Consider the following 24,400-nt stretch of genomic DNA (forward strand, 5'->3'; position numbering starts at 1 on the left):
GTTGATATTCGTTGTATACTTTTGAAGTTGAGAGCATTCCAAAGAGAAGGGAAGAGGACCCTTTTACATATATATATGAAAGAAAAAAACAGCATTCATGGTTCTAATTGTGATGTGAATAACATTGGTATTTTCTATATAATAATGTATACAAAAGTCTAAAAGCTAAAGAGTCACACCAGACGAACAAAATTTCAGCCCTCGACCTTTCTCATGCAACAAGGGTTCAGTCCCGCGAGCTTTGCATCAGCTCAAACCACTGCAAAAAACATTAAAAAGTGGACGTTTTGTCACATTTCAAATATTTGACATTGTTCTCTCTTTTCCTAGACAAAAACAGAAAGTGGAAAATGAAAACGTTACCTGTCTCAGGACATCACCAAGTGTTCTGGGTAAGGCTTCAATATCTCTCAGTACAATGTAGTATGGGAATGGGAATGAATCCATATACGTCATTTGCTGTAGAGTTTTCTCTGTCTGCACAAACTCCTGTTTGCATAATAACAAAAGAACAGTTTTAGATTCACGCCAACTAGTTTAATTCTCATATTTAAGCAATAGATAGGAACGGATTGGACATACCTTCAGATCCAGGACAGACTGTTCAGCGTTATCGAGAAGTAGATACACCACCATACGCTTCTGCTGGAGAAACTTTCTCACAGATCGTTTCAACTTCTCTCGCTCATGGAACTTGCCATCACCGATGATTAGCACAAGTTGTTGAAGTGGGTTGCTGCCTGAAGACTGCCGTCTTGTGCTGGCCAGACTCTCTAGCATTTCATTCATGTTTCTCAGCAGATTGAAGATTGGCTCATCTTCTATGAGATTTTCTTGTTTAAACGTTAAGCCTGAGATCATCTTGATACCAGATTCTGTGGTGAATGACTCTCCAAAGTCATGTAACATCTTTATGCTTCCTTTCTTCCCGAAACTTGCAACCGCCAAACTTCCCATCTCAAGCTGTGACATTGCTCGGCACACAGTTGCCAAAGCTCTAATAGCAAAGTCACCACATCCGCTTTCCGACATACTGCGTGAATCATCCACAGCAATAACAACCTGGTAGTCACGCTTGTTTGGCTTTGTCCTCCTCAACCAGATTTTATCTTTCCTATAGTGACTTGCTATGTATGGAATAACCTTTTTCATGTTGATCCTTTTACCCGTTCTGTAATCACCACTGAGTTTGCTAGCAAGTGTCGGTTCCAAGATAAGGCGCAGCTGCTCAGCCAGCTCCTGAGACGGTTTCGTAGTAAGCAACTCACATCTCCTCCAAAGAATAACTGCATTACTTCTGGCATCAGGATCTTCATTATCCTGATTGCTTTCCGTGTCCTTATCGGCCACTTGCATCCAGTCAGGATTACATGCATCTTCCCCCATGAACGTATTGTCAACAGAGACCATAGAGTCCATCATGCTGTTACCATCACCAACATTCTGGATAGGCGAGTTCTCTTGGAGGGTCCTGTCTGTATCTGGTTCCTGGACTGGTTCAGCGGTGCTATTCATGATAGACGGTTTGGACTGAACAGCAGGTTTGTTTTCGGGGTTCGCATCATCAATATCCATCGGGGAGGCTTCATCTTGATTACCTGCGAGTTTTTCGTCCTCGGATTCCCCCTCTCTCATATCTGTGTTCACTTGCTCAGGCAACGCAGGTCCTAGAGCTTGGGAAGTTCCTTCATCAAACTGAGAAGCAAATCCATATTCACCGGCATCAGGGTCTTCCATCTCATTTTCGGCTTCTTGCTTTTCTCCAAGGTCTGAGGAAACCTTAATTCTTTCTTTCCACTCCTTCAATGCATCACCAACGTTCCTATAAGGATTCACCTTGGTTTGCTGAGATGTAGATGACTGGCTCTGAGGAACTTCCATCTTTGGTATGTTGTCTGTCAACGTCTCACCACTGGCCATGCTAGTCATCGTGAGGTTCATCTCAGTATTACTACCCGAAGGCGGATCCATTGAATCTGTTAGCTCCTCCGAAACATTAGTAGCTGCCAAATTTTCTTGCGGTGCTGTACTTCCTGCCCCCAATCCGTTAGAGCCATGAGGATTGTGTGAACCAGCGTCCACACCAGAAATATTATCATCACAGACGTTCGGCTTCATGTCTTCTGACATGACTTCTTTTCCCTCAATCGGTTCCGTTTCAGATTTCTGTTCAAGATCATTTCCAGGTTCCTCTTTTTGGGGTGATTCAGATACATCTTCAGTCCCAGCCTCCATTGTTTCCTCAGCAGGCTCTTGCGTCTCTTGATCATTTTCAACTTCTTCAGGATGCTTTTGATCTTCCGGACAAGGTTCTTCCTGCTCATCTTCCTTTTCAACCTCATCTGTTTCGTCAATCTCCATGGCATCATCAGTCTGTTCATTGCCCATCTCAGGAGTTGGGCCAGATGTATCTGTAAGTGCTTCTTGGTTCTTGATTTCATCTTCTAAATTTTCTGGGTCACCACAGTTATCCTGATCCACATTCTCCTCGTTTCCTTCTTCCGGTTTGTCTGAAGTATTGGACTCCTCAGGCTCATCGGCAGTGTCAACATCATCATCATCCTTCGCTCGTAGCTCCCTTGAACTTGTGTCCTTGTCAGCAACAGATGGTCCCGATTCATTCTTCTCATTCTTATTGCCTGCCTCCTCATCTTCATCTTTGTCCCACGGCTTTTCATCATCTTTTTCAGCATCAGAACCCGCATCTCCCATTTTAGAGTCCAACTGCTCATCGCCGCTTTCCTCGTCCTCCTTTTCTTCTTCCGAATCTTCACTAAGACTATATTCTTTTCCCTCAAATTCGTCCGTCATCTCAATACCTTTATTCTTATCCAGCACATCGTCCGGAGTATCTTGCTCTTTCTCTTCTTCTTCCTGCAGAGGCAACAGAAGAAAATCAAAATTGGTGAAAAATTCCCCTGCCAAATTCTTGAATGAAAAGACGATGTATATATACCTTCTTATCTGTGCCACGCAGTTGATCTTCATCTTCGATTTGGTCACTTACATCTTTTGCTCCCACACCATCTCCCATTCCAGTGCCTTCTGCCGCTTCTGATTTTTCAGCTTTAGAGTCATCATCTTCATCGTTTTTGGAGATGCCAAACCCTTTTGTAAATAGATCGGCCAGAACGGTTGCAAGGACATGGGTTATCAATGACACCTACAACCAAAAGTTCAAAAGGTAACAAAATATTATATTAGCAGGATAACGTTATAGCCAAAACGAGTACAACTATTGTCCTAAATGTCTACGAAAGAACAGCAAAAGATAAAAACATACCCTTTTACTTATCGTTAAAAACTCTTGGAGGTAAGAATCGCCAAAGTTCAATAACAGATCCAAAAATGCTTGAAGTTGCTTCAACTGGTCTCCAACACAAGCTGAAAGGACGCCCGATGAGTTCAATAGTTTTTCCTGCAAAAATAACAGCCTCATTTCAATTCAGGTTTGAAGAAAATAAAGAAAGAAAAATAGCATCCCGTTGTTCAAAAAATAATCTGACTTACAATGGAACCAAATGTTTCTGACAGCAGTTTGCATAGGCTATCAAGGCTCAGGTCATTTTCTGCCTTCTTAAACAGACCATCCCACATAAGAATATTCCCTTCCTCTTCCTGAGATACACTTCCGTCTTTATAAGAGCAAAGCTTTCCAATCACATCCTTAACATTTGCAAATGCATTTGCCAAATTTGCTTCAAAAGCAGCTTGTTCCTTGGGTTCCATTCCATTTGATTGGTCTCCCGTTTCAAGTAAACAGTTCAGATTTTCAGCCAGTAATTTCCCCTGCATTAAATTCATTTCATAAATCCGACTCTAGAACCTAAACACAATCTATATGCTAGACTAGAATCCACAAAGGTTGAAAAAAATAGGATACCTCTTTAAAGAAGGGGGAAAAATGACTAAGAAGAACGTCTGTAGCATAGGTTTTCTCATTGTCTTCACAGAAAGACGAAATTTGATTTTCCAGGTCCGTAAGCTGGTCAAGGTTATGGCATAGCAGCTTAACCATATGCTGTGTGACAAACTGATTAAGACAGCTACTTGGCGTACTGATAAAACCGTTGGAATCAAGTAGAAGCCTATCCAGTGAAGCCTGATATAAAAATACATCTTCAGACTATTGCAAGAAAGAACAGACAAGAGAGATTGAAAAGAAGCCCGAGGATTCTGCACCTTAGAATTTTGAGCGATGGGAATTAGCTTTTCTATTAAGCTGAGTAAACTATGTGATGAAGTTTTAACACTTTGACAGGAGTCCAAGTGTGTACTTCCAATTGTTCTCAGCAACGCCAATTCCTCCAGAAGCATTGCACTAATCTTATCAAATAGTTGCTGCCATATCACGAACAGTAACAAATTAACCAAGTGTTGTTGCAACAGGGGTTCAGTGCACATCATTCAAGTTAGAAGCTGAAATACCTTTTGTAGCCACATGCAACTGAATATAGCATGTTGATTTTGGGGAAAACTCAACAAAGAATCATCCTTTCTGTCCTCCTCAACTGAATCTCCAAGTAATTTTGCTAAGGGTAAAACACGATGGCGAAAGCAGTTTAGAAGTTCAGCAAAACCGTAAGCAGTTTTCCTTTGCTGCCGTTGTATTTCCACAAGATGGTTGAGAAATGAGATTGAGCGCTTGACCTGTTAACATAGGAAATTTAGTGCAACGACAATAAAAATTTGAAACAACTGGTTAAAATGGGATTCAGAGAAACTCGGGTACAAATTATAAGCTTTGGAAAGCCTACCTGCTCGGCTGTAATATCTGAGTGTTTTCGTTCAATATTTAACATGAGTTGCACTGAAGCCAAGCTCTTAAAGTAAAATTCATTCGCCGCTCTCCACTCAGCCAGTGATCTTTCCTTGTTTTGGTCTTCGACAACCCTGGAAGTATGTATGCTACCTTTGGTATGTGTTGGCAGCAACAGATGATTTGGATCGTATGCTGGCTGGTAAAGCAACCCTTTAAAGTGATTTGACATCTAAAAAGAAGATCACCATAGAATTAGTTAATCAGTATGATGATCATGTCTCGGAAGTACATAAGCAGACGCAACAAACAAAAGTTCTTACCTCTACATTTTCAAACTTGTGTTTCTGCAAACCACATTGCTCCAATGACTTGAGAAGGTCAGGCAAGGCCCTCTTTTTTGCAACATCTCTATCACTGTTTCTCCATAGATCTGAACAGCTAGCTATCTTCTCACCAATCTTAGAAACTGTACTCCACAAAATTTTCCAATCACCCTGATAGACAGGGGAAGGGTACTGATGATCTGCAAAGATATAATGCAACTTTAAGAATATGCAGACTCTGCAAAGGCAAAAACAAAAATAGATCATGTAGAACCCTGAGTGAATGGAGCAAGTGTACAAACAAACCTTCACCCGTCAGCAATTCTTTAAAATGCATTTCTTGGTGGAAGCGTCCTACCGACTCCTTTAACTTATTTCTCCAAACAGCATACCAGGAAAACCTACCACGAAGAGTTTACATAATGAAGAGTTCAGCTTCCGTAAATTTCTAGAAATGAAGAAGGTCACAAGGTACACATATATACCTGTCATTCAATTGTTCTGCATCTAAATTACTGACTAGAACCTCGATCCTCATGTTCGAGGCACCATTTATTAGATCTGGACCAAGTAGAGGGAGAAATTGCACTCTTTCCTTTGCTAGGTTTGGCCTGTCAAGCATTACAGGGCGCTGCAGTGTGTTCTGCTCAAAAACAAGAAGACATTTAAAAATCTCTTTGATAAGGCTCCGCAATTTTAACTCATAGAAAGCAAAAATTATCTATATAATAACCCCCAGAAAATGAAAAAGAAGAGTTATCAATTACTTACAGTAAAATCCTGTATCAGCTTCTTGACCTTCTGCCTGGTGTTTTTAATGGTATGATTGAGCAGATGATTATCTGGCCTCTCCCACCGACAAAGTTTTAGATGGTCCTTTAACTGAGCTTCAACATTTTTTCTATTCAAATCTAACTGCTCCATAACACTGATAAAAAAATTTGAATTAAGAACATTACCCTGGCCAAACAATTTTGAACTGATAAAACTCAAGACAGAATAATAAAGGAGCTTACACTGGTAGAAACTGAATATAGAATCCAAAAATATTGTAGCAAATTTCAACCTTCCTCTTGTGTGAATCACTGTTAAAGAAAAAGCATGAGTTAAGGCAAAAAGACAGCCAGTACGGAAAATACAGTCATGTTAAAACTTAGAAGTCAACTGTAAACATTGGATGTGCAACCAACAGTGATGGCCAAAAGAAATAACGCTGAAACCCAATTTAAATCCTTCAAGATTAAAACAGATGAAAATATATAAAAACTAGGTGGTATATCATACGCAGCTGACCTTGAATATATTCCCAACGAGCTACCCATACTTAAATGAAGAAGGAAGCAAAGGAGAAGCTCAAGACGTCTCCTAAATTCACCAATATTTGACGTTTCAATGAACTCCACCAAACTGCGATAAAAGATCTATTAGATGACCGAATTTGCAAGAATACATATGTAAGCACTACAATATTCGTTTGGTGCACACCTTTGTGAAATAGACTCATTTCCATGTTCTGAAAATTCCACACAATCCTTCTGGAAGAGAACTGAAAACAAAGGAAGCCACAACTGCAACGAGAAAAAAAAGTGTTACCCATAACAGTGCTATTGTTCATGACTACAAAATTTTCTAACTAGTCCTACCTTCCTTGCGCTTAGTTCAAACTGATCCTGAACCTCATCAAGCAATGTAGGCCAGCACTCAAATTCTAACTTCTGCCAAGAGCTTGCGAGGGAAATAATTGGCTCCAAAAGATCTATAGGACACAAAAACAAAATGTGACACTCGATAAATAGAGTAAATAATAGAAGAAACAAATGGTATTACTAAAGAGAGAAACGATTAAATCCATACCAGAGATGGGCAGTTTACATCCCTCTTCCTGTAACTTCTGGACCTTGCAAATCAGAAATTGCAATCCTGGAAGAGCCTTCGCAAACAACGGCAAACAGGAAAGTAATGGTTATGATGAATCATTAAAACATCAAAGTGAAGGGAAGGAGGTTCCATGGGTATAAGCTACCAGAACCAGTTTAAGTATATGTATACCTTTGCCAGCGGAGTCCTTGAAGGAATATCCATGAGCATTCGAAGGATATCAGAAAGTTTCTGAAGACCAGGATGTTCCTCTTGTTCTTGCAATAGAGAATAAATTCTCAATTGAAGAGGAGTGAGAAACTTGACCATTTTCCCCAGCTCAGGACCATCAAAGTCCTATAAAAGATAATGTCAGAACCCAGGCAGAAGTAACATAAATAAGAGAACTTCTTTAGCAAGCAAAAAGCTAGCAGACCTTGTAGAAGTTGTATTTACTGGAAGACATATCGTTTGAAGTGAAGGTCTTTTTGTATTCCATGCAAAGACGAAGCAGGTGTTCTGGAACAAGTTTTGCATCCAAGTTTGATGTAAATAGACCCTTCAGCCCTGTCGGAATCAAGAGATAATCCAGTAATATATTTAGTATAATGAATCATCCAAATTAAACAAACAACAGCGAGAAATGGTGTCAGATGGTCACCTTTGATCATATTGACTCCCAGTTCATAGGAATCAGTGAATGAATCCAGCCTTTGACTATCAGTAATACATCTTCCAGTCTGAGTATAATGTATTGTCTTGTTAGATACAAAGGAATTGCGACTAGTACTTATGCAGCAATTAAAGATTTTAAATAGAAAAGCTTGTTGGCTATATACCTTTTCAGAGAGGTCAGAGAAACCAAATAACTCATTATGTGTGCTATATATATTATCTACATGCTCCTGTATCAAGTCCCAATCATCCTCCAAATTCTCGTCACCCTGGTCAGTTTGCGTCTGTGGGGAACAAAAGAAAAATCAGAAGTGATAAACAAGAGAATTTTACAAGTTCCAGTAATGCGTTAAGAATGAAAGGTTTACCATAAGATTCATATCATCATCAGCCAGATACTCCTGCCAAAAACTATCTTCTGGGAAGTACTTGCCAAGGGCAGATATATCTACTTTCATGACACTCTCAATTTTGAAGTCACGGGAACGAAATTTGTACAGCCCAGAAAGAGCGTCAGCCTTTGTTCTCACTTGAAACTTCATCTCCATCCAATTTCTCGCCAATTCAAAATATATGCTATCCAATATCTGCAGATGGAGTTCTTAGAACGTTAGATAACAAATTTCCATATTCACATGCATACTACTGGCAAATACTTTACCTCAAAAGAAGCTTTATCCATAAGCCCAGTGTTTGCAACAAAGTGCGAAACACGAGCATGCATATTTTTATATAGAGTAGTTTTGAATTGCAACTCGGAGACCTACAGTAATCAAATAAAACATAATATATACATAAGTAACTTTCAAAAGACTGATAATCATTTTCATTATGTGAAAGAAAATCATAATATAAACTCAAGGAATCATAAGAAACATTACTTTTCTCGTATCGTGTGCACTTGAAACAGAGATCAGTTTGTGCAGCAAGCCAACATCCAAACCTAAGGACTTAACACGAGAATCTGCATCATGAGAAAGGTGCAGCGGTGGCAAGCTCTCAATGTAGGTAGCTGAAGCCAAGGAGGAGCCCCTTGGAAATCTCATTAAGGCATAGATTGATTCCTGCAAGGATCATAATTCATTATTATTTTGTGCACGAAATGAAATGTACAAACATTTTTGACAAAAGGTTATGTACCATGACTGAGTCAACCGTGTCTCCGTCAAATCTGTTGAGAATTTTTCCCAAGAGAGTACCAGAGACAAAGAGTGATAAACCCAATTTCATCTCGTATACCGAAACTTGTATTGGCTGAGTTATATCAACATATTCGGAATAGTCACTGGACAACCGATCAATAAACGATGTTGCCGTCTCCTGCCAGTTGAAAACTTGCTCAACAACCTGGTTCCAGTCAAGCTTGTCAATATCCTTAACCAGACTTATTGGACGTGTGAGAAATCCCGCAAACTCATCCAGCGCTCTTCTTAAATTCTGGTACTTATTAGGATCAGAGCGAAAAATAACCTGTTTCAGAAGGAAAACAAAAGAAACAACGAGTGAACAGTCGAGAGGTGGGAAAGGTCATATAAAAGTACCACTCAAATAGGGGGGAATGCTACAGCGTATGTTACATACCTTTCTTCGCAACTTTTTACGCTCAGTTTTAAGCTTAGATAATCTACATTCAGTTCTTTCGTCACTGTCACCAGTGTATAGCAATCCAGATAGATACTCACATTCTTCCCGCACCTGTGTTAACGCATTGATATAGGTCAATAAAAACAATCAAAGACAATATGTAACTGCTATTGTGACCTAAACCAAGCAAAGAGCAACCACCTCTATGTTTAGCTTCAGCGATGAAATTTTTTCTTGTAGTTCTGCCAGCTTACAAGTGATCTTCATGGCTGGATCTATAACATTCAAGCTATTCAAAAGATTGAAGCGCAGTCCTCCAAGATAAATCCATGCCAGACCAAGATTGGAGTAGAAATCTACAAAAGTTAGGAAAAAAACTGTAAGAACGTCTAAGAAGGTTTACCTTGCAGATACTAAAAATTTGTTACAGCTTATATATAAACTATATACACTACCATTTGATGAGCACTCCAAATAAAGATGTTTCGCCAATGGTTCGACAAACGAGCGAGTAACAGATTTCATTTTCTGATGGCTTGATAAGCTGATTAGTGAAATGAGAGACTTAATGCCATCAATCTGCATAAACGAGAAGAGACGCGTAAACTTGGAGGTTCCCATATGTTTTACAGGAAGGAGGAAAGGAAGAATGAACAAAAAATAAATTTTGGAACTATACCTCGGTCTGTTTCTTCTCAACCGCATGAAATGCAGACTTGATATCGGCAAACACTTCAGGCTCATATGACTTTTGGTGCGTATACACCATCTACACAGATTGAAATCATGATAAAAATCAGTGTGAAAAGAAACAGATGATATTATTAAAGCGTATCACGACTCTAAACCTGTTGGAAAAGGGAACGCGCTAGTGACAGTAAAGAACCAGGCATCTCTTGATAGGATTGTGCGCTTTTCCATAGAACTCGTGAAGCAGAAAGAAATTTCATCGATTGAACAGGGTAGTCCTTAACAGCAAAAGCAGTATCCCTGCATAAACATAAATAAAAAAGCTTTTACTTTCTGTTAACGGAACCATAGTTTTCATCATACAACATTGAATGTGTATTATCCTGGGGTAAGCATTGCAATCACAGTACAATGCATCAATAGTTCTCGCAAATGAATGTTAGGTATACCGAACTTCAAGGAAAAGTATGGAATATGTTAGCTACTACACCAAATGTTAAGATTTCTCATAGTGGAGTTACATCACTTACAGAATATGATCAATGGTAGCTGCTTTCACAGGATGAATCAGCATAGAAGGCGACATAACCCGACAGTTACCGATCTCTGAGATACTCTGTAGGCCCTGTGAACATGAATGAGATGGAAAAAATATGTTACATACTGCGCAATCAAGATAACGACTGAACAAAAGGCATTTAATTTTGGTTACCATGAGACCAATTTGACAATTTTTCCACAAAACAGAATGCCACCAGTACCACATTTCGAGAACAAAACCAGCAATTTTGGTGTCCACTGCAAAAAAGCCAAATATAAGCAACCAGATTACTATAGTAGACAAAAGTAATTGAATATCCGACTTTATTTACCTCGGAGGACAGAGGCACGGGCATCAATTGCCCACAGTAGTTTTTGATGAGCTACAAGAGTCTGTGGAGGTCTTGTTGAGGATAAGGAATACTCTAGAGCAGGTTTAAGCAGATTACGAACATCCAAAAGATCCTGCAACTCAGGAAAGTAAGTTTTGGAGAAGTAAACAGGTTAACCATGGATTTACAAAGAGTTGTGTACCACAGGGACATTTTAATTCAAATATTCACTAACCTTATGTTCAGTAGATCGTGACACCAAGAGGTGCTGAAGTACAGCAAGTAACTCTACATCTAACGAACTACTTTCACTTCTAGCAATAGAACTTATCTCCATCCAACTGCTAAAGCCAAACCCTGTAGCCACAATCTCTGGACGGAAAATACAGCATGCCGCAGATCTATTTTCAATATTATCATTCTCACTGAAAACCATTCTATCCTGCAGTCTCTTCTTCTCTAGTTCCATCCTCTCCAAAAACATCTGGTGAATAATGGTCAACTGTGAGAGGAGATAGAGACATTTGAATACACATGGTAGAATAAGGAAAGAAAACCTGGTTAATCTCATCCAGCTGAACAGCAGCTGCATCATCCTTGTCGGCAATGTAAGATGAAATGCAAAGACCTGTATATTTTGGAAGGAAAAAACAGGAAAATACAACAACGTTAAACACAGCTACAATACTCTCAACTGACGGAGTAAGTACTTTTCAGCCTATGTTTCCCTTAAACAAATTAAGCTAGTTTGATCACAGAAGTGGTCTTTGCAAAAATAATGGTAAATATCCCAAAAGGATATCAAACAATCAAATATAAAAGGCACTTATATCATTCACGCATTGATATCAATAAGAAACATTTAGCATATTTCACCGCAGTTCTCTGATAGGTACTCATAACATTCTCTTGGCGTAGTTTAATTTCTAAATATTCTATACAGTAGATGCCTCAACTTCATATATTTCCACGTTAAGCCACAACAATCAATTATCCCATGCTTGAAGACAAAATTACAGATAGTGCTCAGCAATGTTTCATGAACATTACAATCTCCTTGTATTTGAGACATGTTAATTGAAACATGGATGAGCAAATATTAATTAAGATTAATTACCTTCCAAGGCAAGCAAACATAACTCAGGGCCAGAAAATGCAATGGCTTTGGTAAGATGATCATTTCCTGCCAACACCAAACAAATGTCAGAAGAAAGTTTAATTTCTTTAAAAGAACCATCAAACATTTCAGATATCCAACCTTGCCCATCTGATTCTGATTTTAATGGCCAAATCGTGCTGCAGAGCTGTAGAAACTTCTGCTGCTTAAGGTACAACTCAGCAGAAACCGGCAAGGAAGGATGGCCACCATACGCCCATAGTAAAGACTTCTCTGGCTCACCATGCAAAGCTATATTGTTAATATTTTTGCTTTCCTCCTACAGAAGACAGCCAACATTATTGAGCAACCAGTATAATACTTTGAAGACAAAAAGCTAATGGATAACTTAAAGGTTGGCTTACCAAAACCACATGAACTTCTTCTGGAAAAGAACTCTCCAACTTTTTGACAGCCTTTATTAGTGACCAGAAGGAAAACAGTTTACACTCATCTGAAGACGAGAGTAGATCAGACCAGAAGAATGAATGTTTTTCAATAACTTCAGTGTACAACTGAATCAACACAGAGAAAGAAGGTGATCCAACAATTTCGCAAAGAATTTTCTTCTCCAAAACGCGAAGGGAATCCAAAAAGCGAATAAAAGAGGATACATCGGTGTGGTTGTAGTTATTTTCTGCAACCCACTGCTGAGAGGAAAGCCGAAGAACGCCAACAGAGCTAAGAGACTCAAAGAGGGTTTTACTAAGGGGCTTTGACTGTTCATCCGCTGCTGCTATGTCAATCAACTTGGAGGACATCATCGGGATTGGAACAGCATCTGGATCCACTATGCAGAGGGATTTCAGGTTTTTTCGACATCTGGATATATGACTCCAGATTGGATGCTGCAACTCATCTTTCAACATATTGAGAAAACACAGGAAAAAGGGGCAGTATTGTTGCAGCCTGGAACCAAACCAACTAATCCACACCAGATAGAGTTGAATGTCCTCTTCGGTTGCCTGTTCCATTGTCCAGTTGGCAGCATACAATAGCTTCTTTGAAGCCGAATCATGGTCAATTTTTCCTGTATCTGCGGCAGGGGTTGACCCAATTAAGGCTTTAGGAAACAAGATTTTATTTAGCGTCCAAGAATCGGCAGTATAAATTATTCTCCGTTCCCCAGCAGCCAAATCCCTATCTCTCAGCTTGACATTGTAGGTTATTTCAGTCTGATGTGATGCGTATTGAGCTCCTAGAAACTCCAGATACATGCAATTCTGCCTGACAGTTGTTTCTCTTGAGTACCACATCAAGTCTCTCAAATTGAAAGGCTTTGGCCATCCCCCAGACAGGCACATATTCCCACCCATAAATGATTCAGTATCTGACAAATACGTATCACGCCCAAGATCAACAACATCTTTTCCATCAGTTACTCCAAGGGAAGAGAGATAGATGTGCTCCCAACTTAGCTGTAAGCTCCACAGGAGTTGGTTACCATTCATGAGCAGCAGTTGGAAGAGGTGAACCCACTGTTCAAGCTCAAGATACGTTATCCGTACACCAATGGTTTGACCATTGCGCCATGCATGAACATGCGCTTTGGCCATGGACGCAACCAGCTTATCACCCGGAATACCTGATAGAGCAAGAAACCTTTTCACACCTCTCAGCACAAGTTCATCACTGTTAGAGGCTTCCTCATTGAGCTGCCAGTGTGGCGCCATCATAAATACCTCAACGCCTCTATTCCGCATTGCTCTTGACACCTCCCCAAACTTGGGATTAACGGACAGAAACAAACGAAAGTTAGGGTGTGGAGTAACAGTAACAGGTTCGCCATCTATAACCCCACATTCATTTATAGTGATTGATCCACAAGGTTCCACCAAAGAGTTGATCCTATCAAGTACCTGAAATTTAAGTTGGAGATGGAAATTAGATACAAGGGAAATTATTAACAAGATATAATAAACGGAGATTATATTACCGTGGGATTACAGAGATTTGCATTTTCAAGAACAACCCACTCTCCATTTTCTATTGCCTTTATCAGCATTCCAGTCACCCATTCAAATTTCGTTGATTGTTTTTTCTCTTCAGATTGCAGCTTCACTATTGTCTTCGTGATTTGGTCCAGACACTTTCTTGACCAACTAACGGGCAAAAAACCTTCCCCCAAGACCTTACTCATATATTCTACGATCTCAGTTAGTTTGGAGAGCGAGTCAGCGTCGTTCAAGAAGGATGAAGGGTTTTCCAAGAGGCATGAATCAATCTTGTATAAAAAGGAAAGCCAGCTGGACACTAGGCTTTTGCTCTTGCTCAAAAGGGTCACCTGGGAAGACTGTGACAACAAACTGCTATACTCGTCAACAAGATGCTGAACTCGAGCGACCACCAATCTGAAATTACGGAATGCATTGTACTGCTCAAAACAACCGAGAAGATCAGAGCTGTCAGTCGCAGATGAAAGATTTAATTCATTAAGCGGAAATCCTGTTAACTGAGCTAATATTCTGATCACTGAAGTCTTTCCAGAGGACGATGGTCCAACTAGGATGCACAGCCATTTATTCTGCACGCAATGTGCAACGGCTTCCAGATTCTGACGGATTTCAGGCAAAATCTTCAACTGCTCACTGGAAATATTAGACTGAGTGAAATTTCGTTTAACAGCAGCAGTTCCCACAACTAAGTATCCAGGATTTAGCTGAACTCGAGGATACGGATTTATAGAAGGGGTTTTATCAAAAATAGCCTTATAGATACTCAGAACTACTTTCCGGTCAGTCGCGGTACGCATTCTTTGAACATACAGAACATTGAGAAAGCTTTCAACTTCTAAGTCATATTTTCCCCCTGAAACGACATGATAACTCAAATTAGTTTAAGGAAGTACTGTTGCCTGGAAATGCTAATATGAAAAAACAAAACGATTATAGGTTACCTTGCACAAATTGACATGATCTGATCACATCACGTAGATTGAACTCCCATGGTGAGCCATCGTGACCGAATTTTCTATCTACCATAGTACCATCATGTAGCTGTCTATTGAGAGTAATAAGCTTTGAAAGCAATGGACTGGGAATAGAAGGGTAAAGCGAGCGACATATGAAGAGGTAATCATCTTCAACTAACTCGTCCACATACACTTTTGTGAATCGGTTAAGGAAAGACTTGGGAAGACCTTTCCTACCACCACCTTGAGAAGAAGGATTCTGACATGCAAAAACTCTAAACGTCGGGGGGCATTCAAAGGTACAGCCTAGTTCTGGGATGAAGACTTGAGCACGATGATCCAAAATGGCATTCAAACCTTCTAGAACGGATTGTGGGGCAAGATTTAGTTCATCTAACAAAACCCAGGAACCTTCCTTTAGAGCCTGCAAGAGAATTCCATCAGACCAAGCAAACTTCATGTCCTCATCGCTTTCAACAGGTAAATCTGATCCCAGCAAATCCATCATGTCAGTCTGCTCTGAAAGATTTATGCGCACAACCTTATGGCCAGAATATCTACCCAACGCCATTATTAGACTTGTTTTTCCAACACCAGGGCTACCTTCCAATAATATTGGTTTTGAAAGCTGCATTGCACGCAATACTCTCAACACATTCCTGCAGGTGGTTGGTGCTAAGAACTCGAATCCACCAGTTTCAGGAGTTTCATCACCTTTACTTATGTAAAAAGGATCGATGCCAAACATGTCTCCGCGCAGAACACTCTTGCTTTCTTGACAAATTGCTTTGGCATCACCCCAGCCATATTGCTCCATTCTTGAAATATCCAGAGGGAGTGTGTCGCTAGTGAGAACCTTGAGTTGTTGTAAGAGGAAAGCGAAGCATTTTTCCCTCAGATCTTTACCATCTCTCCCAGACAGACCAGTTCCAAGACTTAAACCATCAAGTAACACGAGAAAAGCTCCATGAAGAATAGCATATGCTGGTCCTACACTCTCATGTATCACATTGACAAACGCAACCCAAGAGAGGAGATCTCTGACAGTAAGCGTTCTTCCAGTCTGCAACTGGTTAAACCATTCCCAGAAGTGGATAATGGGATCTACGATATTAGATTCCTTTGAGTTGCTAAGGACAGAAGAAGCAATACTTCTGAGCTCCTCAGTCTCTGAAATAGGAGGGACCCATATCTCAGTAAAACGGTTACGAAGTGCAGGTGACAATTCCTTCTTTCCATAATCACCACCCGGATTCATGGTAGCAAGAACAAAAAATTTCTCATCAGCTACAACTTCCTCCAAGACAGGACCACCTTTCTCAGCTAACGACAATTTCCTGCCTGGCTCCAACACACTGTTCAGTCTTTCTAGAACACTATCATCAGCCAACGATATCTCATCCACAAGAAAGATATTTCCAGCTCTCATTGCTTCCACAAGGGGACCATCTTGCCACACAAAAATTGCACGCCACTTCTGATACAGCATCACCATAGTGTCCCTCATGTTCTGAAGAACCTCAATATTCAGTGGTGTGACCTCCATTCCTAGTACGGAGTCATTTTTGTACTTTTTCAGAATTGCATCTATTGATTTGATCAACACTTCAGCTCTACCAATATCTGCAGAAAAGTCAATATCTTGACTAAAAGGTACCAATGCCTCAGATAGCTTCAAGTGCTCGACTTGATTCTCGTATTCCTTAACTAATTTGGATCTGTCTCTTACAGGAAAGAACCCCCCAAGGAAATCAGATGTTTCTGTGTATTGATGACAGTTAAGGATGTGCAACCTTAGCTTCTTATACTCGCTTAGTAGTTGGCAGATTGTTGTTTTGCCTCCGCCAGTTTCACCAACAAGAAGAACAGGCTCACGCAGTTTATAAGAACGTTCGATGAGAAAAAATAGTCTCCACATACTTCGAGTCCAGCTAACTGTTTCGTTTTTCCTATAAAAGATTGAAATAGCACCCATAGAATTCAGCTAAAAGTGACATGATAAAAAAAAAAGCTCGAAAACAAATTGATTCAATAATACAAGAAATATGAGGGGAAAGGCAATTACATGGAAAATGGCTGTTCCAGCTTTAGAAGCTCCTGGGGCAAAAAAAAAAAGTAAAACAGAACAGAAAAAATCAGTATCCACATCAGAATAGCGTACAAAACAAAACTTTAGTAATAGTGCAATAAGACCAGCAGCTTCCTTTAAACAAAAATTATCAGAATGAAAATTAGGGGCTCTAAAAATGCAAAAGATCAAGAACAAGCAACTCATGGTATGATACAGCTACATCAACTGGATATATGAAGTTAGAAGAATAACTATATAAACATATTTCAGGAAATTAAAATGAATGGGTTCAATAATCAAAAAACAGTTTGCAACGAAGTTTCAAACTAGAGAACAAAACTTACCTCTTTGTACACATCATCTTTTGCAAGACTGACCCGGAAATGTCTTTCCAGCACCTCTTGAACAACTAGCTTCTCACTATCATCACGCAGCCTTTCTGCAAGGAGGTAATACCCTTCTCTGGCGAGTTCTTCATTTGATTTACCTCCATAAGTCCTAAAACGATCTGCCCACCGGAATAGATCTCTTGGAGTTATATATCCATGTTTTCCAGCAAAAGCTTTGCTACTCTGCCTGTTGCGCTGCAAGTCTTTCATCACTTCAACAATCTTCGTAGCGTGACTCTTTGCAATCTCACACTTCTCAAAAAGAATTTCGCTCAGTTCATCTTCTGGAATCTCATCAACATGAATCTCCACAAAACGGTTACGAAAAGCTCGAGACAGTATTTTGCGTCCACCATATGAAGCAGGAGGGTTCTGTGTAGCGAAGAGCATGAAGTTAGGATGCGCTGAGATTGTTTCACCCAACTCAGGTACAAAAAGCTCCCTATTGTCATCAAGCAGTCTGTTTAGTGCCTCTAAGACGTCAGATGGGGCCAAATTTAGTTCATCTAAGACAATCCAATGACCATCCCTGACTGCCTTCACCAGCGCTCCTTCATGAAATACAAGCTTCCCTGAAGAATCAGTCATATAGGAACCCAAATATTCTTGGATATCAGTCTGCTCGTGATTATTGATTCGAACAAATATGTTTCCACTTAACGCTGCAAGATATTTGACAAGGCTTGTTTTTCCACTGGATGTTGGTCCTTGTAAGAGAACAGGATATCTTTTGACAAAAATGGCATGAGCCAGATGATGAAGGTGTTCAATCACGCTCTTCGTCTTAACATATTTCTTGACAGATTCATCAGAACTGCCCTTTAATTCTCCCAAGTATCTTTGAAGTGGTTGGGCTCGGCTACTTTCCTTTGAGATAAGTTCTATGAGTGGTTTCATGATCTTCGCACTGGAAGAATCTAATAAGGAGAGGAAAAACATGGAAAATCCATCATATAATGCTTTCTGAAATCCGCCAATACCTTCTGCTTTAATCGCATACTCTAGCGCTCGGTAAAGAGACCTTAAGCTATACTGTGGCTTCTGATTAGCACCGTCCTGCAAGCATTCTTCAGATAACCTTCTAGCTTCTTTGTAAAAGCAAACAATGTTGCCCACTAACTTACTGTCAGATTCACGTCCACCTAAGAATCGCCTCACAAATATCTCCAGGTCATCGTCACACAAGTCATCATCCACAGCATACTCTGTAAATCTGCTACGGAAGGAGAACGGCAAGTCTCGCTTACCAGCATCCGTGGCTGGATTCATACAGGCAAACAAACGGAAATTCGAATGTCTAGGAATGCCCATTACATCCCCTCTCTCAGCTAAACAAAGTGATCCTCTCACTCCTTCAAGAACACCAGTAAGCCTGCCCAATATCTCCGGTGGTGCTAAGTTTACTTCATCTAGTAAAACCCAATACCCCTCCCTGAGGGCAGTCACAAATGCACCTTCGACAAATTTAAAAACCATTCCACCTGAACAAATCTGTTGATGAATCTTCTCCACCTTTTTGGACAGACGAGTCCAATTCTCAATCACTTCCGGTTTCTTCCTCTTCCTACCAGACCTAGACCTTTCTTCCCCATTTTTAACGTGATGGTCAATAGTTTTCTTTAACCCTCGCAAAAATGTTTCCCACTTCTTAGCTCTAAAGTTTTTTCGTAGCCACGTCATAACGTCTGAATTATCCTGGATACCAAAACGAAAAGGAATGAGCAAAATACTAAACTTTTTCTGTACATATCTGGTTAGGAATGAGTAAAGGAGGAATTCTAAGAGAAAATAAGTTCTAAATACCTTCATCTGTGAATTTCTTCCCAATTCAATGAATTCATTGTACAACATTTTGCACATAAGCTTTGCATCAATAGGCTTAAAACCTCCCAATAGATCAACTATATCACTTTGCTGGCTCAAGTTCTGAAAAAAAAAGTAATCATAAATTATATGAAACAATTACTATAGAAAAGAATGTACGTTAAAACACACCAAAACTGTGAGTTTCTGTCCGATCCACTGTGCAAGATTTTGAACTAGAGTAGTTTTCCCTGTCCCTGTTTCTCCTACTAAGAGAACTGGCTCGTTGTACTCAACAGATCGGGCTATTTTCTCAAGTAACCGTGTGGATGTGCGTGTTTCAACAAACCTCGACCGGTCATGTGACTGGGGAAAAAACAGATCAATAAGTCTGAGACATTTTAATATATTTATCAATAGGACGGAGATGCTTAAAAACTAACCGCAGTTTCGCCAAGTGGTAGAGAAACTCTGCCAATTTTAAGTGTTTTAGAAAGTTCCTGCAGTTAACTGGAAAATTAATAAACAATCTCAATACAACAAGGCAACACACTGTCAAGAACACTAAGATACCTGAATTGGGGGCTTATGATGAGATCCTGGAACAGGAACATTCCAAACGCTAGCCACGATTTCACTTACTGTCACTCGATTTTGAGTTGACATATAAGAAGCAGAGAATATATCTGCTGCCTGAGAAAAAAAGCACAAAACGCCTACTTAAATAAATGAAATCTAGAATAAGGGACTAGCATGAGTAAACTTCAAATAATATTACCTCCTGAGAAATTGCATGACCATCATACGAGGGCAGACCCTGAACGCGTTCACACAACTTGAGCAAATCTCTGGAGAAAGATGACCATTCAGAAACAATAGTTGGCCAATTTATTAAGAACAATAAAACTCTTGGATATATGCTTACCTTAGTGAAAATCTACTTGGAGAACTGAATGTAGCTGAGTTTTCAGTTGTCGAACTAGAAAACTGGGGACGAAGAGCAGAGTTGACTTTTTCATAAGTTTCTGCAAATATGGAGAAGTAAAGTTTCACTGTGAGTACAGAAACCATATCAAGGGGAGTATGGACAGAAGGAACCTACCAATAAGTTTATCTGCAATAGGCATCAGGTTCTGATACCGAGCACCCACAATATTTTGCAAGCTTTCACGATCTGGTGGATAAACAACAATTCTCCTCCAAAGAGGACTTAGAGAATTTCCAGCTACATTAAAAACAGATAAAAAATGATACGGTTCCTGTAACGAATCTTAATTGAAACAAGGAAAGTAAAGGATTCCATAAGCAAAAGCCACGAGATAATATAAATACGACAGGACCTCATAAAAGCATAGAACATTAAAAGAAAGGAAAATTAGCAATTCAAGGTGGGAACAATAGCCAACATAACAACACGTAGATTATCCAACTAAAATACCCTTTAACCTAATTTACAATTCACCTCTAGATCACATTACTTTAGCAAGATCCCAGACATCAATGATATATCTAGCACAGATCAGGCCAACGAATGCACCAGCTAGATGCCAAACTAATTTATGTCTGGAAGATATACCTTCCCTGATGTGTGATACACTGCATTCGGGTGTGGATATGGTTGAAAACAGTTGGAAACTCTCTGCTATCTGTATCACCTGCGAAAAGTTAAGAAGCACTGAAACTTGAAAACATTTTTGAGGAAAACACACAAATAACTAAAACAGAGTAGTATAAAAAAAGTATATGCCTTACAATAATGTTCACATACAAAATTAGAGAGCACCAAAGAGAATGTATTTACCTCTCCATGGCTGGTCACAAATGAGCATGAGCCTCCCAGCAAAGGTGACAAGACAAGGGGGACATCTGATGGAGCTTTGTCTATGTCCTCAAGAACCACCCAGAAACCATTCATAATAGCCTGCCACGATGAAAAGCAAAAAAATATTAACGTAAAAATAGGAGGAAAGATACCACTAGGGTGCCATCTGAATTCCATGCAACAAACCTGGGTAAGTGAGCCAGGCTGCCATTTAAATTCTCCAGGTTGATCAGTACACACATAAGTGCCAACCAACGTTTTCCCGTCAAGTTGATCATCCATGTGGATAAACACAACTACCAAAAATAAACAAAATATAGTGAGAAATAATTCAGTTTAGGGCTTCATTTTAATGTGGAAATACTCAATGAATTAGTGTGAACAGCAATATCTCAAGATAGTTGTTTTTCCTCTTCCAGCATAGTAGAAAGTTCCTTGAATTTAGTTAAGTACTAAAAAAATGAGATAGATATTAAAAATATATCATACCCTGGTTACCACTCTCATCAGCCAATCTTCTAATGAGGGCAGACTTTCCAGAGCCCGAGGGACCGTACAGAAGAACAGGTCGTTTTTGACTAACAGCCAATGAGACCATTTCAAATGATTTCTTCACCCTAGAGTGAATTTCAAATGGTTCAGCGAAAGATTTGACATCCCTGAATTGAAGAGGAAGGAGGAATCAAGCCGAAATGAGAAAATTAACATCGAGTACACGTGGCATAAGAGAAGAAATTTATTGAAAAGAAACACAAAGTAAACCGACCAGGTGTCCAGCCTTCGGATCTTCATCAACGGCTCCTTTTCTTCCACTCCTGCTGATTGTCGCTTGTGAATCCCAGGTGCAAGGGTACTAAAATCTTGAAAAGACCTCAACCCCTTGTATGTTGGCAACTGAATGTATGATCCAGCCTTTTCTATTTCTATATCCTGACAAAATTCTTCCCAGCTGAATGCACCAAAGAAAATAAACCTTCAGAAACAAAACTTAAGACAAAAACTGAATAAAGAAGTCTTGAGTAGAGTTAAAAGGGATTACCGTAGCAAGTATGAGAATGCTTCCTCTCCTTCAAAACCGTAACATCCTGCCATTCTGTCAGTGCATCTTAAAACAACAGACAGAATCTGTATCCCACACCACACAGCCTCTCGATGCTTTTCCACAAAATCTCTTCTCTGGCTCGGGCAGTCTGAGAGCTTTTTCATGGACTCCAAGTAACAGGACCAATCCCACAGCTTGGAGAAAACCTCAGGTCTAATAACCAGAAAACGATAGGCTACTTGAAGACAAAGCAAGTATGCAGCTGTAGTAGCCTGATTCAGGGGAGAGAAAAATATTCAATGAATAACTACGATGTCATAGGATGCTAAAACATCTACAAATGTCAAAAGATAACAAGTATTTACCTCCATCTGCGACTCAGAAATGATTTCTTTCACAAGAATCCGCTCGTATGGTGGTGGAGCTTTCTTAAAATAACTTAGAATAGACCTACACAGTTAGCAAAACCTTCTCTTAGTAAACTTCTAACAGATATCTAAGCTTTACTGCTTGTTTACATAAATGACTCTCATCTTCTATATTCTTACCCTAGCAAGGACGTGTTTAGATGAAGAGCACGACTGAAAGCCAAGCAAGCACACTCGTGAAGCTCCAGCCTTTGTCCACGCCGAACGTAAAAGTCAATGACACTAACACCTTCCTTCAACGCATTTTCCAAGACTGACACATCGTCCGAGTAGTCACTACTTGAGCTGAGATCACCCACTAGGTGGAGAAGACCCACCACTCTATCAACAACTCTTCTTATAATGGGAAGAAAGTAATGAACCAAAGGAATGGTAAGCTCCGGGTGAAGAAACACATCAGACAAAACATTAATCACTTCCTCGTTATCCACCACTTCTCCTCCCTAAACAACAACAAAGAAAAAACATTTCAGCCAAACTTGAATTCGTGTTTCTGGGTCACTTTAGTAAGCAATTACAAGAAGGTACCTTGCTGAGAATCGAATTGAAAAATGGAAAAGCTGCGACTTTGGGGCAACGTTCAGAAAACGTCTCCAACGCGAGTTTGAGATTGAAACTCCCGTCAATAGCCATCGAAACCTGTTGCAGAAGAGGCTAGAGAGTAGGGTTTATGTGTTAATTTCGACACAGCGAGAGAGAGCAAAATTGTTTTGGGAGAAGGAGGAGGAGGAGGCGGCGTAGGTTTAAGGGTTTAAGAGAACCCTTTAAGCTTTTTTGTTCGACTCGAAAAGGCGGTATGTATACGTATTGGGTTTTAAGACTATTAAATATATTGTATAGTCATCAAAATATCAAAACTATATTTTTTTTTTTTTTTTTTGCTAAACTGTAAATATCATTTAACTAAATGAAAAGTTTGTCCTAAACAAGCTAAGATTTTTACACACTTATTTCTTGGCAAAAATTAGATAAAAAACAAGAAAGTCAGTAGTTATAGAATGAGAAGAAGAAATCATCTAATCCAAAGGCACATGAGTCCTCGAAAGTTCCTCTTGTGCTGTTTTGCAGTGATGGCATTCTTGATGTCTCTGTCCATGAGCTTAAACATTTGTAGAGGAGAGAGATGAACGTTGTTGTGTAGTACGTTGTTACGTTGTCTCCATAAATGAAAGACCATTCCATGAGTAAGCAGTCTCCTGAGGGTAGCAGGCGCCGCTTGCGTTGAGAATCTACTCCATGATAACAGCTCCGCCCATGTGATGAAACCTGTCTGTGCAGGATCGATCCTGGCAAGTGCTAAGGTCCAAATCTGAGTACTGAACCTGCACTTAAGAAACAAGTGATCTCTGACTTCATCTTCAGTGCTACACAGGCAACAACATTTATTAATATTTAAACCCCAAGATGCAAGTCTAGAACGAGTGGGAAATCTATTTAATGTAGCAAGCCACATATTGAAAGCTTGTTTAGGCACAGCCCCTTTAAACCAAACCGTTTTGGACCACTGCTTGATAGTGCTTCGAGGTCTAAGGACATCCCATGTAAGAGCAGATGAGAATCCTCTGCAGTCCTTGCCATTTACTACCCATCGATAATGGTCATTCCGGCGGTTCGATGGTCGTCAGCATTACGTGGAGGTCAACTGCATTTTCGGATCTCGGTGTTCTAAGTGACCAGCGCGTGCCTGAGACAGCGCCCGCCACCTTTGCTAGCAGAGGTATACCCGTCTCACGAGGTCCATTCTCCCCGAATATCTGAATCAAGGGACCCATCGGCGACCACGAATCTGACCAGAAACTGAGGGTTGAGCCATTTCCCAGGACCCCTTTAATGAACTGAGAAGCAATTGGTCGGAGATATAGGAGTTTTTTCCATGTCCATGAATCACTGTTCGACATCTTGATAGACCAGAAGCATTTTTGGCGAAGATAGTGATGTTGATGCCATTCTACCCATAGAGAAGCTTTTCCAGAGAACAATAGCCAGATGAATCTGAGACATAGGGTAATATTCCA

General features: G+C 39.9%; 1 protein-coding gene across 1 annotated transcript; it reads right to left on the reverse strand.

Moving 5' to 3' along the window:
• Positions 1-39: 39 nt before the first annotated feature.
• On the reverse strand, positions 40-23,272 carry LOC103852375 (midasin). Its single transcript, XM_033283497.1, has 60 exons — positions 22,914-23,272; positions 22,506-22,828; positions 22,323-22,407; positions 21,955-22,229; positions 21,682-21,864; positions 21,405-21,574; positions 21,102-21,211; positions 20,895-21,014; positions 20,670-20,748; positions 20,196-20,318; positions 20,019-20,118; positions 19,872-19,941; positions 19,667-19,786; positions 19,537-19,593; positions 19,286-19,459; positions 19,094-19,216; positions 17,246-18,985; positions 16,896-16,927; positions 14,816-16,779; positions 13,856-14,727; positions 12,285-13,778; positions 12,022-12,199; positions 11,881-11,946; positions 11,321-11,391; positions 10,999-11,247; positions 10,764-10,896; positions 10,604-10,689; positions 10,422-10,516; positions 10,050-10,191; positions 9,881-9,970; positions 9,657-9,780; positions 9,403-9,557; positions 9,199-9,312; positions 8,758-9,087; positions 8,499-8,681; positions 8,279-8,380; positions 7,986-8,204; positions 7,782-7,901; positions 7,604-7,682; positions 7,379-7,509; positions 7,135-7,299; positions 6,940-7,015; positions 6,729-6,841; positions 6,571-6,653; positions 6,379-6,492; positions 6,102-6,170; positions 5,857-6,013; positions 5,571-5,728; positions 5,392-5,486; positions 5,083-5,285; positions 4,758-4,991; positions 4,429-4,650; positions 4,183-4,341; positions 3,884-4,102; positions 3,511-3,789; positions 3,284-3,418; positions 2,957-3,163; positions 583-2,874; positions 364-489; positions 40-259 (listed from the first exon to the last, which is right to left on the reverse strand). The coding sequence occupies exons 1-60, from the start codon at positions 23,016-23,018 to the stop codon at positions 227-229; spliced, it is 16,125 nt and encodes a 5,374-aa protein (XP_033139388.1). The 5' UTR covers positions 23,019-23,272; the 3' UTR covers positions 40-226.
• Between the last annotated feature and the right edge of the window lie 1,128 nt (positions 23,273-24,400).

The sequence above is a fragment of the Brassica rapa genome, chromosome A02 (assembly GCF_000309985.2).
Source record: "Brassica rapa cultivar Chiifu-401-42 chromosome A02, CAAS_Brap_v3.01, whole genome shotgun sequence".
Lineage (NCBI taxonomy): Eukaryota > Viridiplantae > Streptophyta > Magnoliopsida > Brassicales > Brassicaceae > Brassica > Brassica rapa.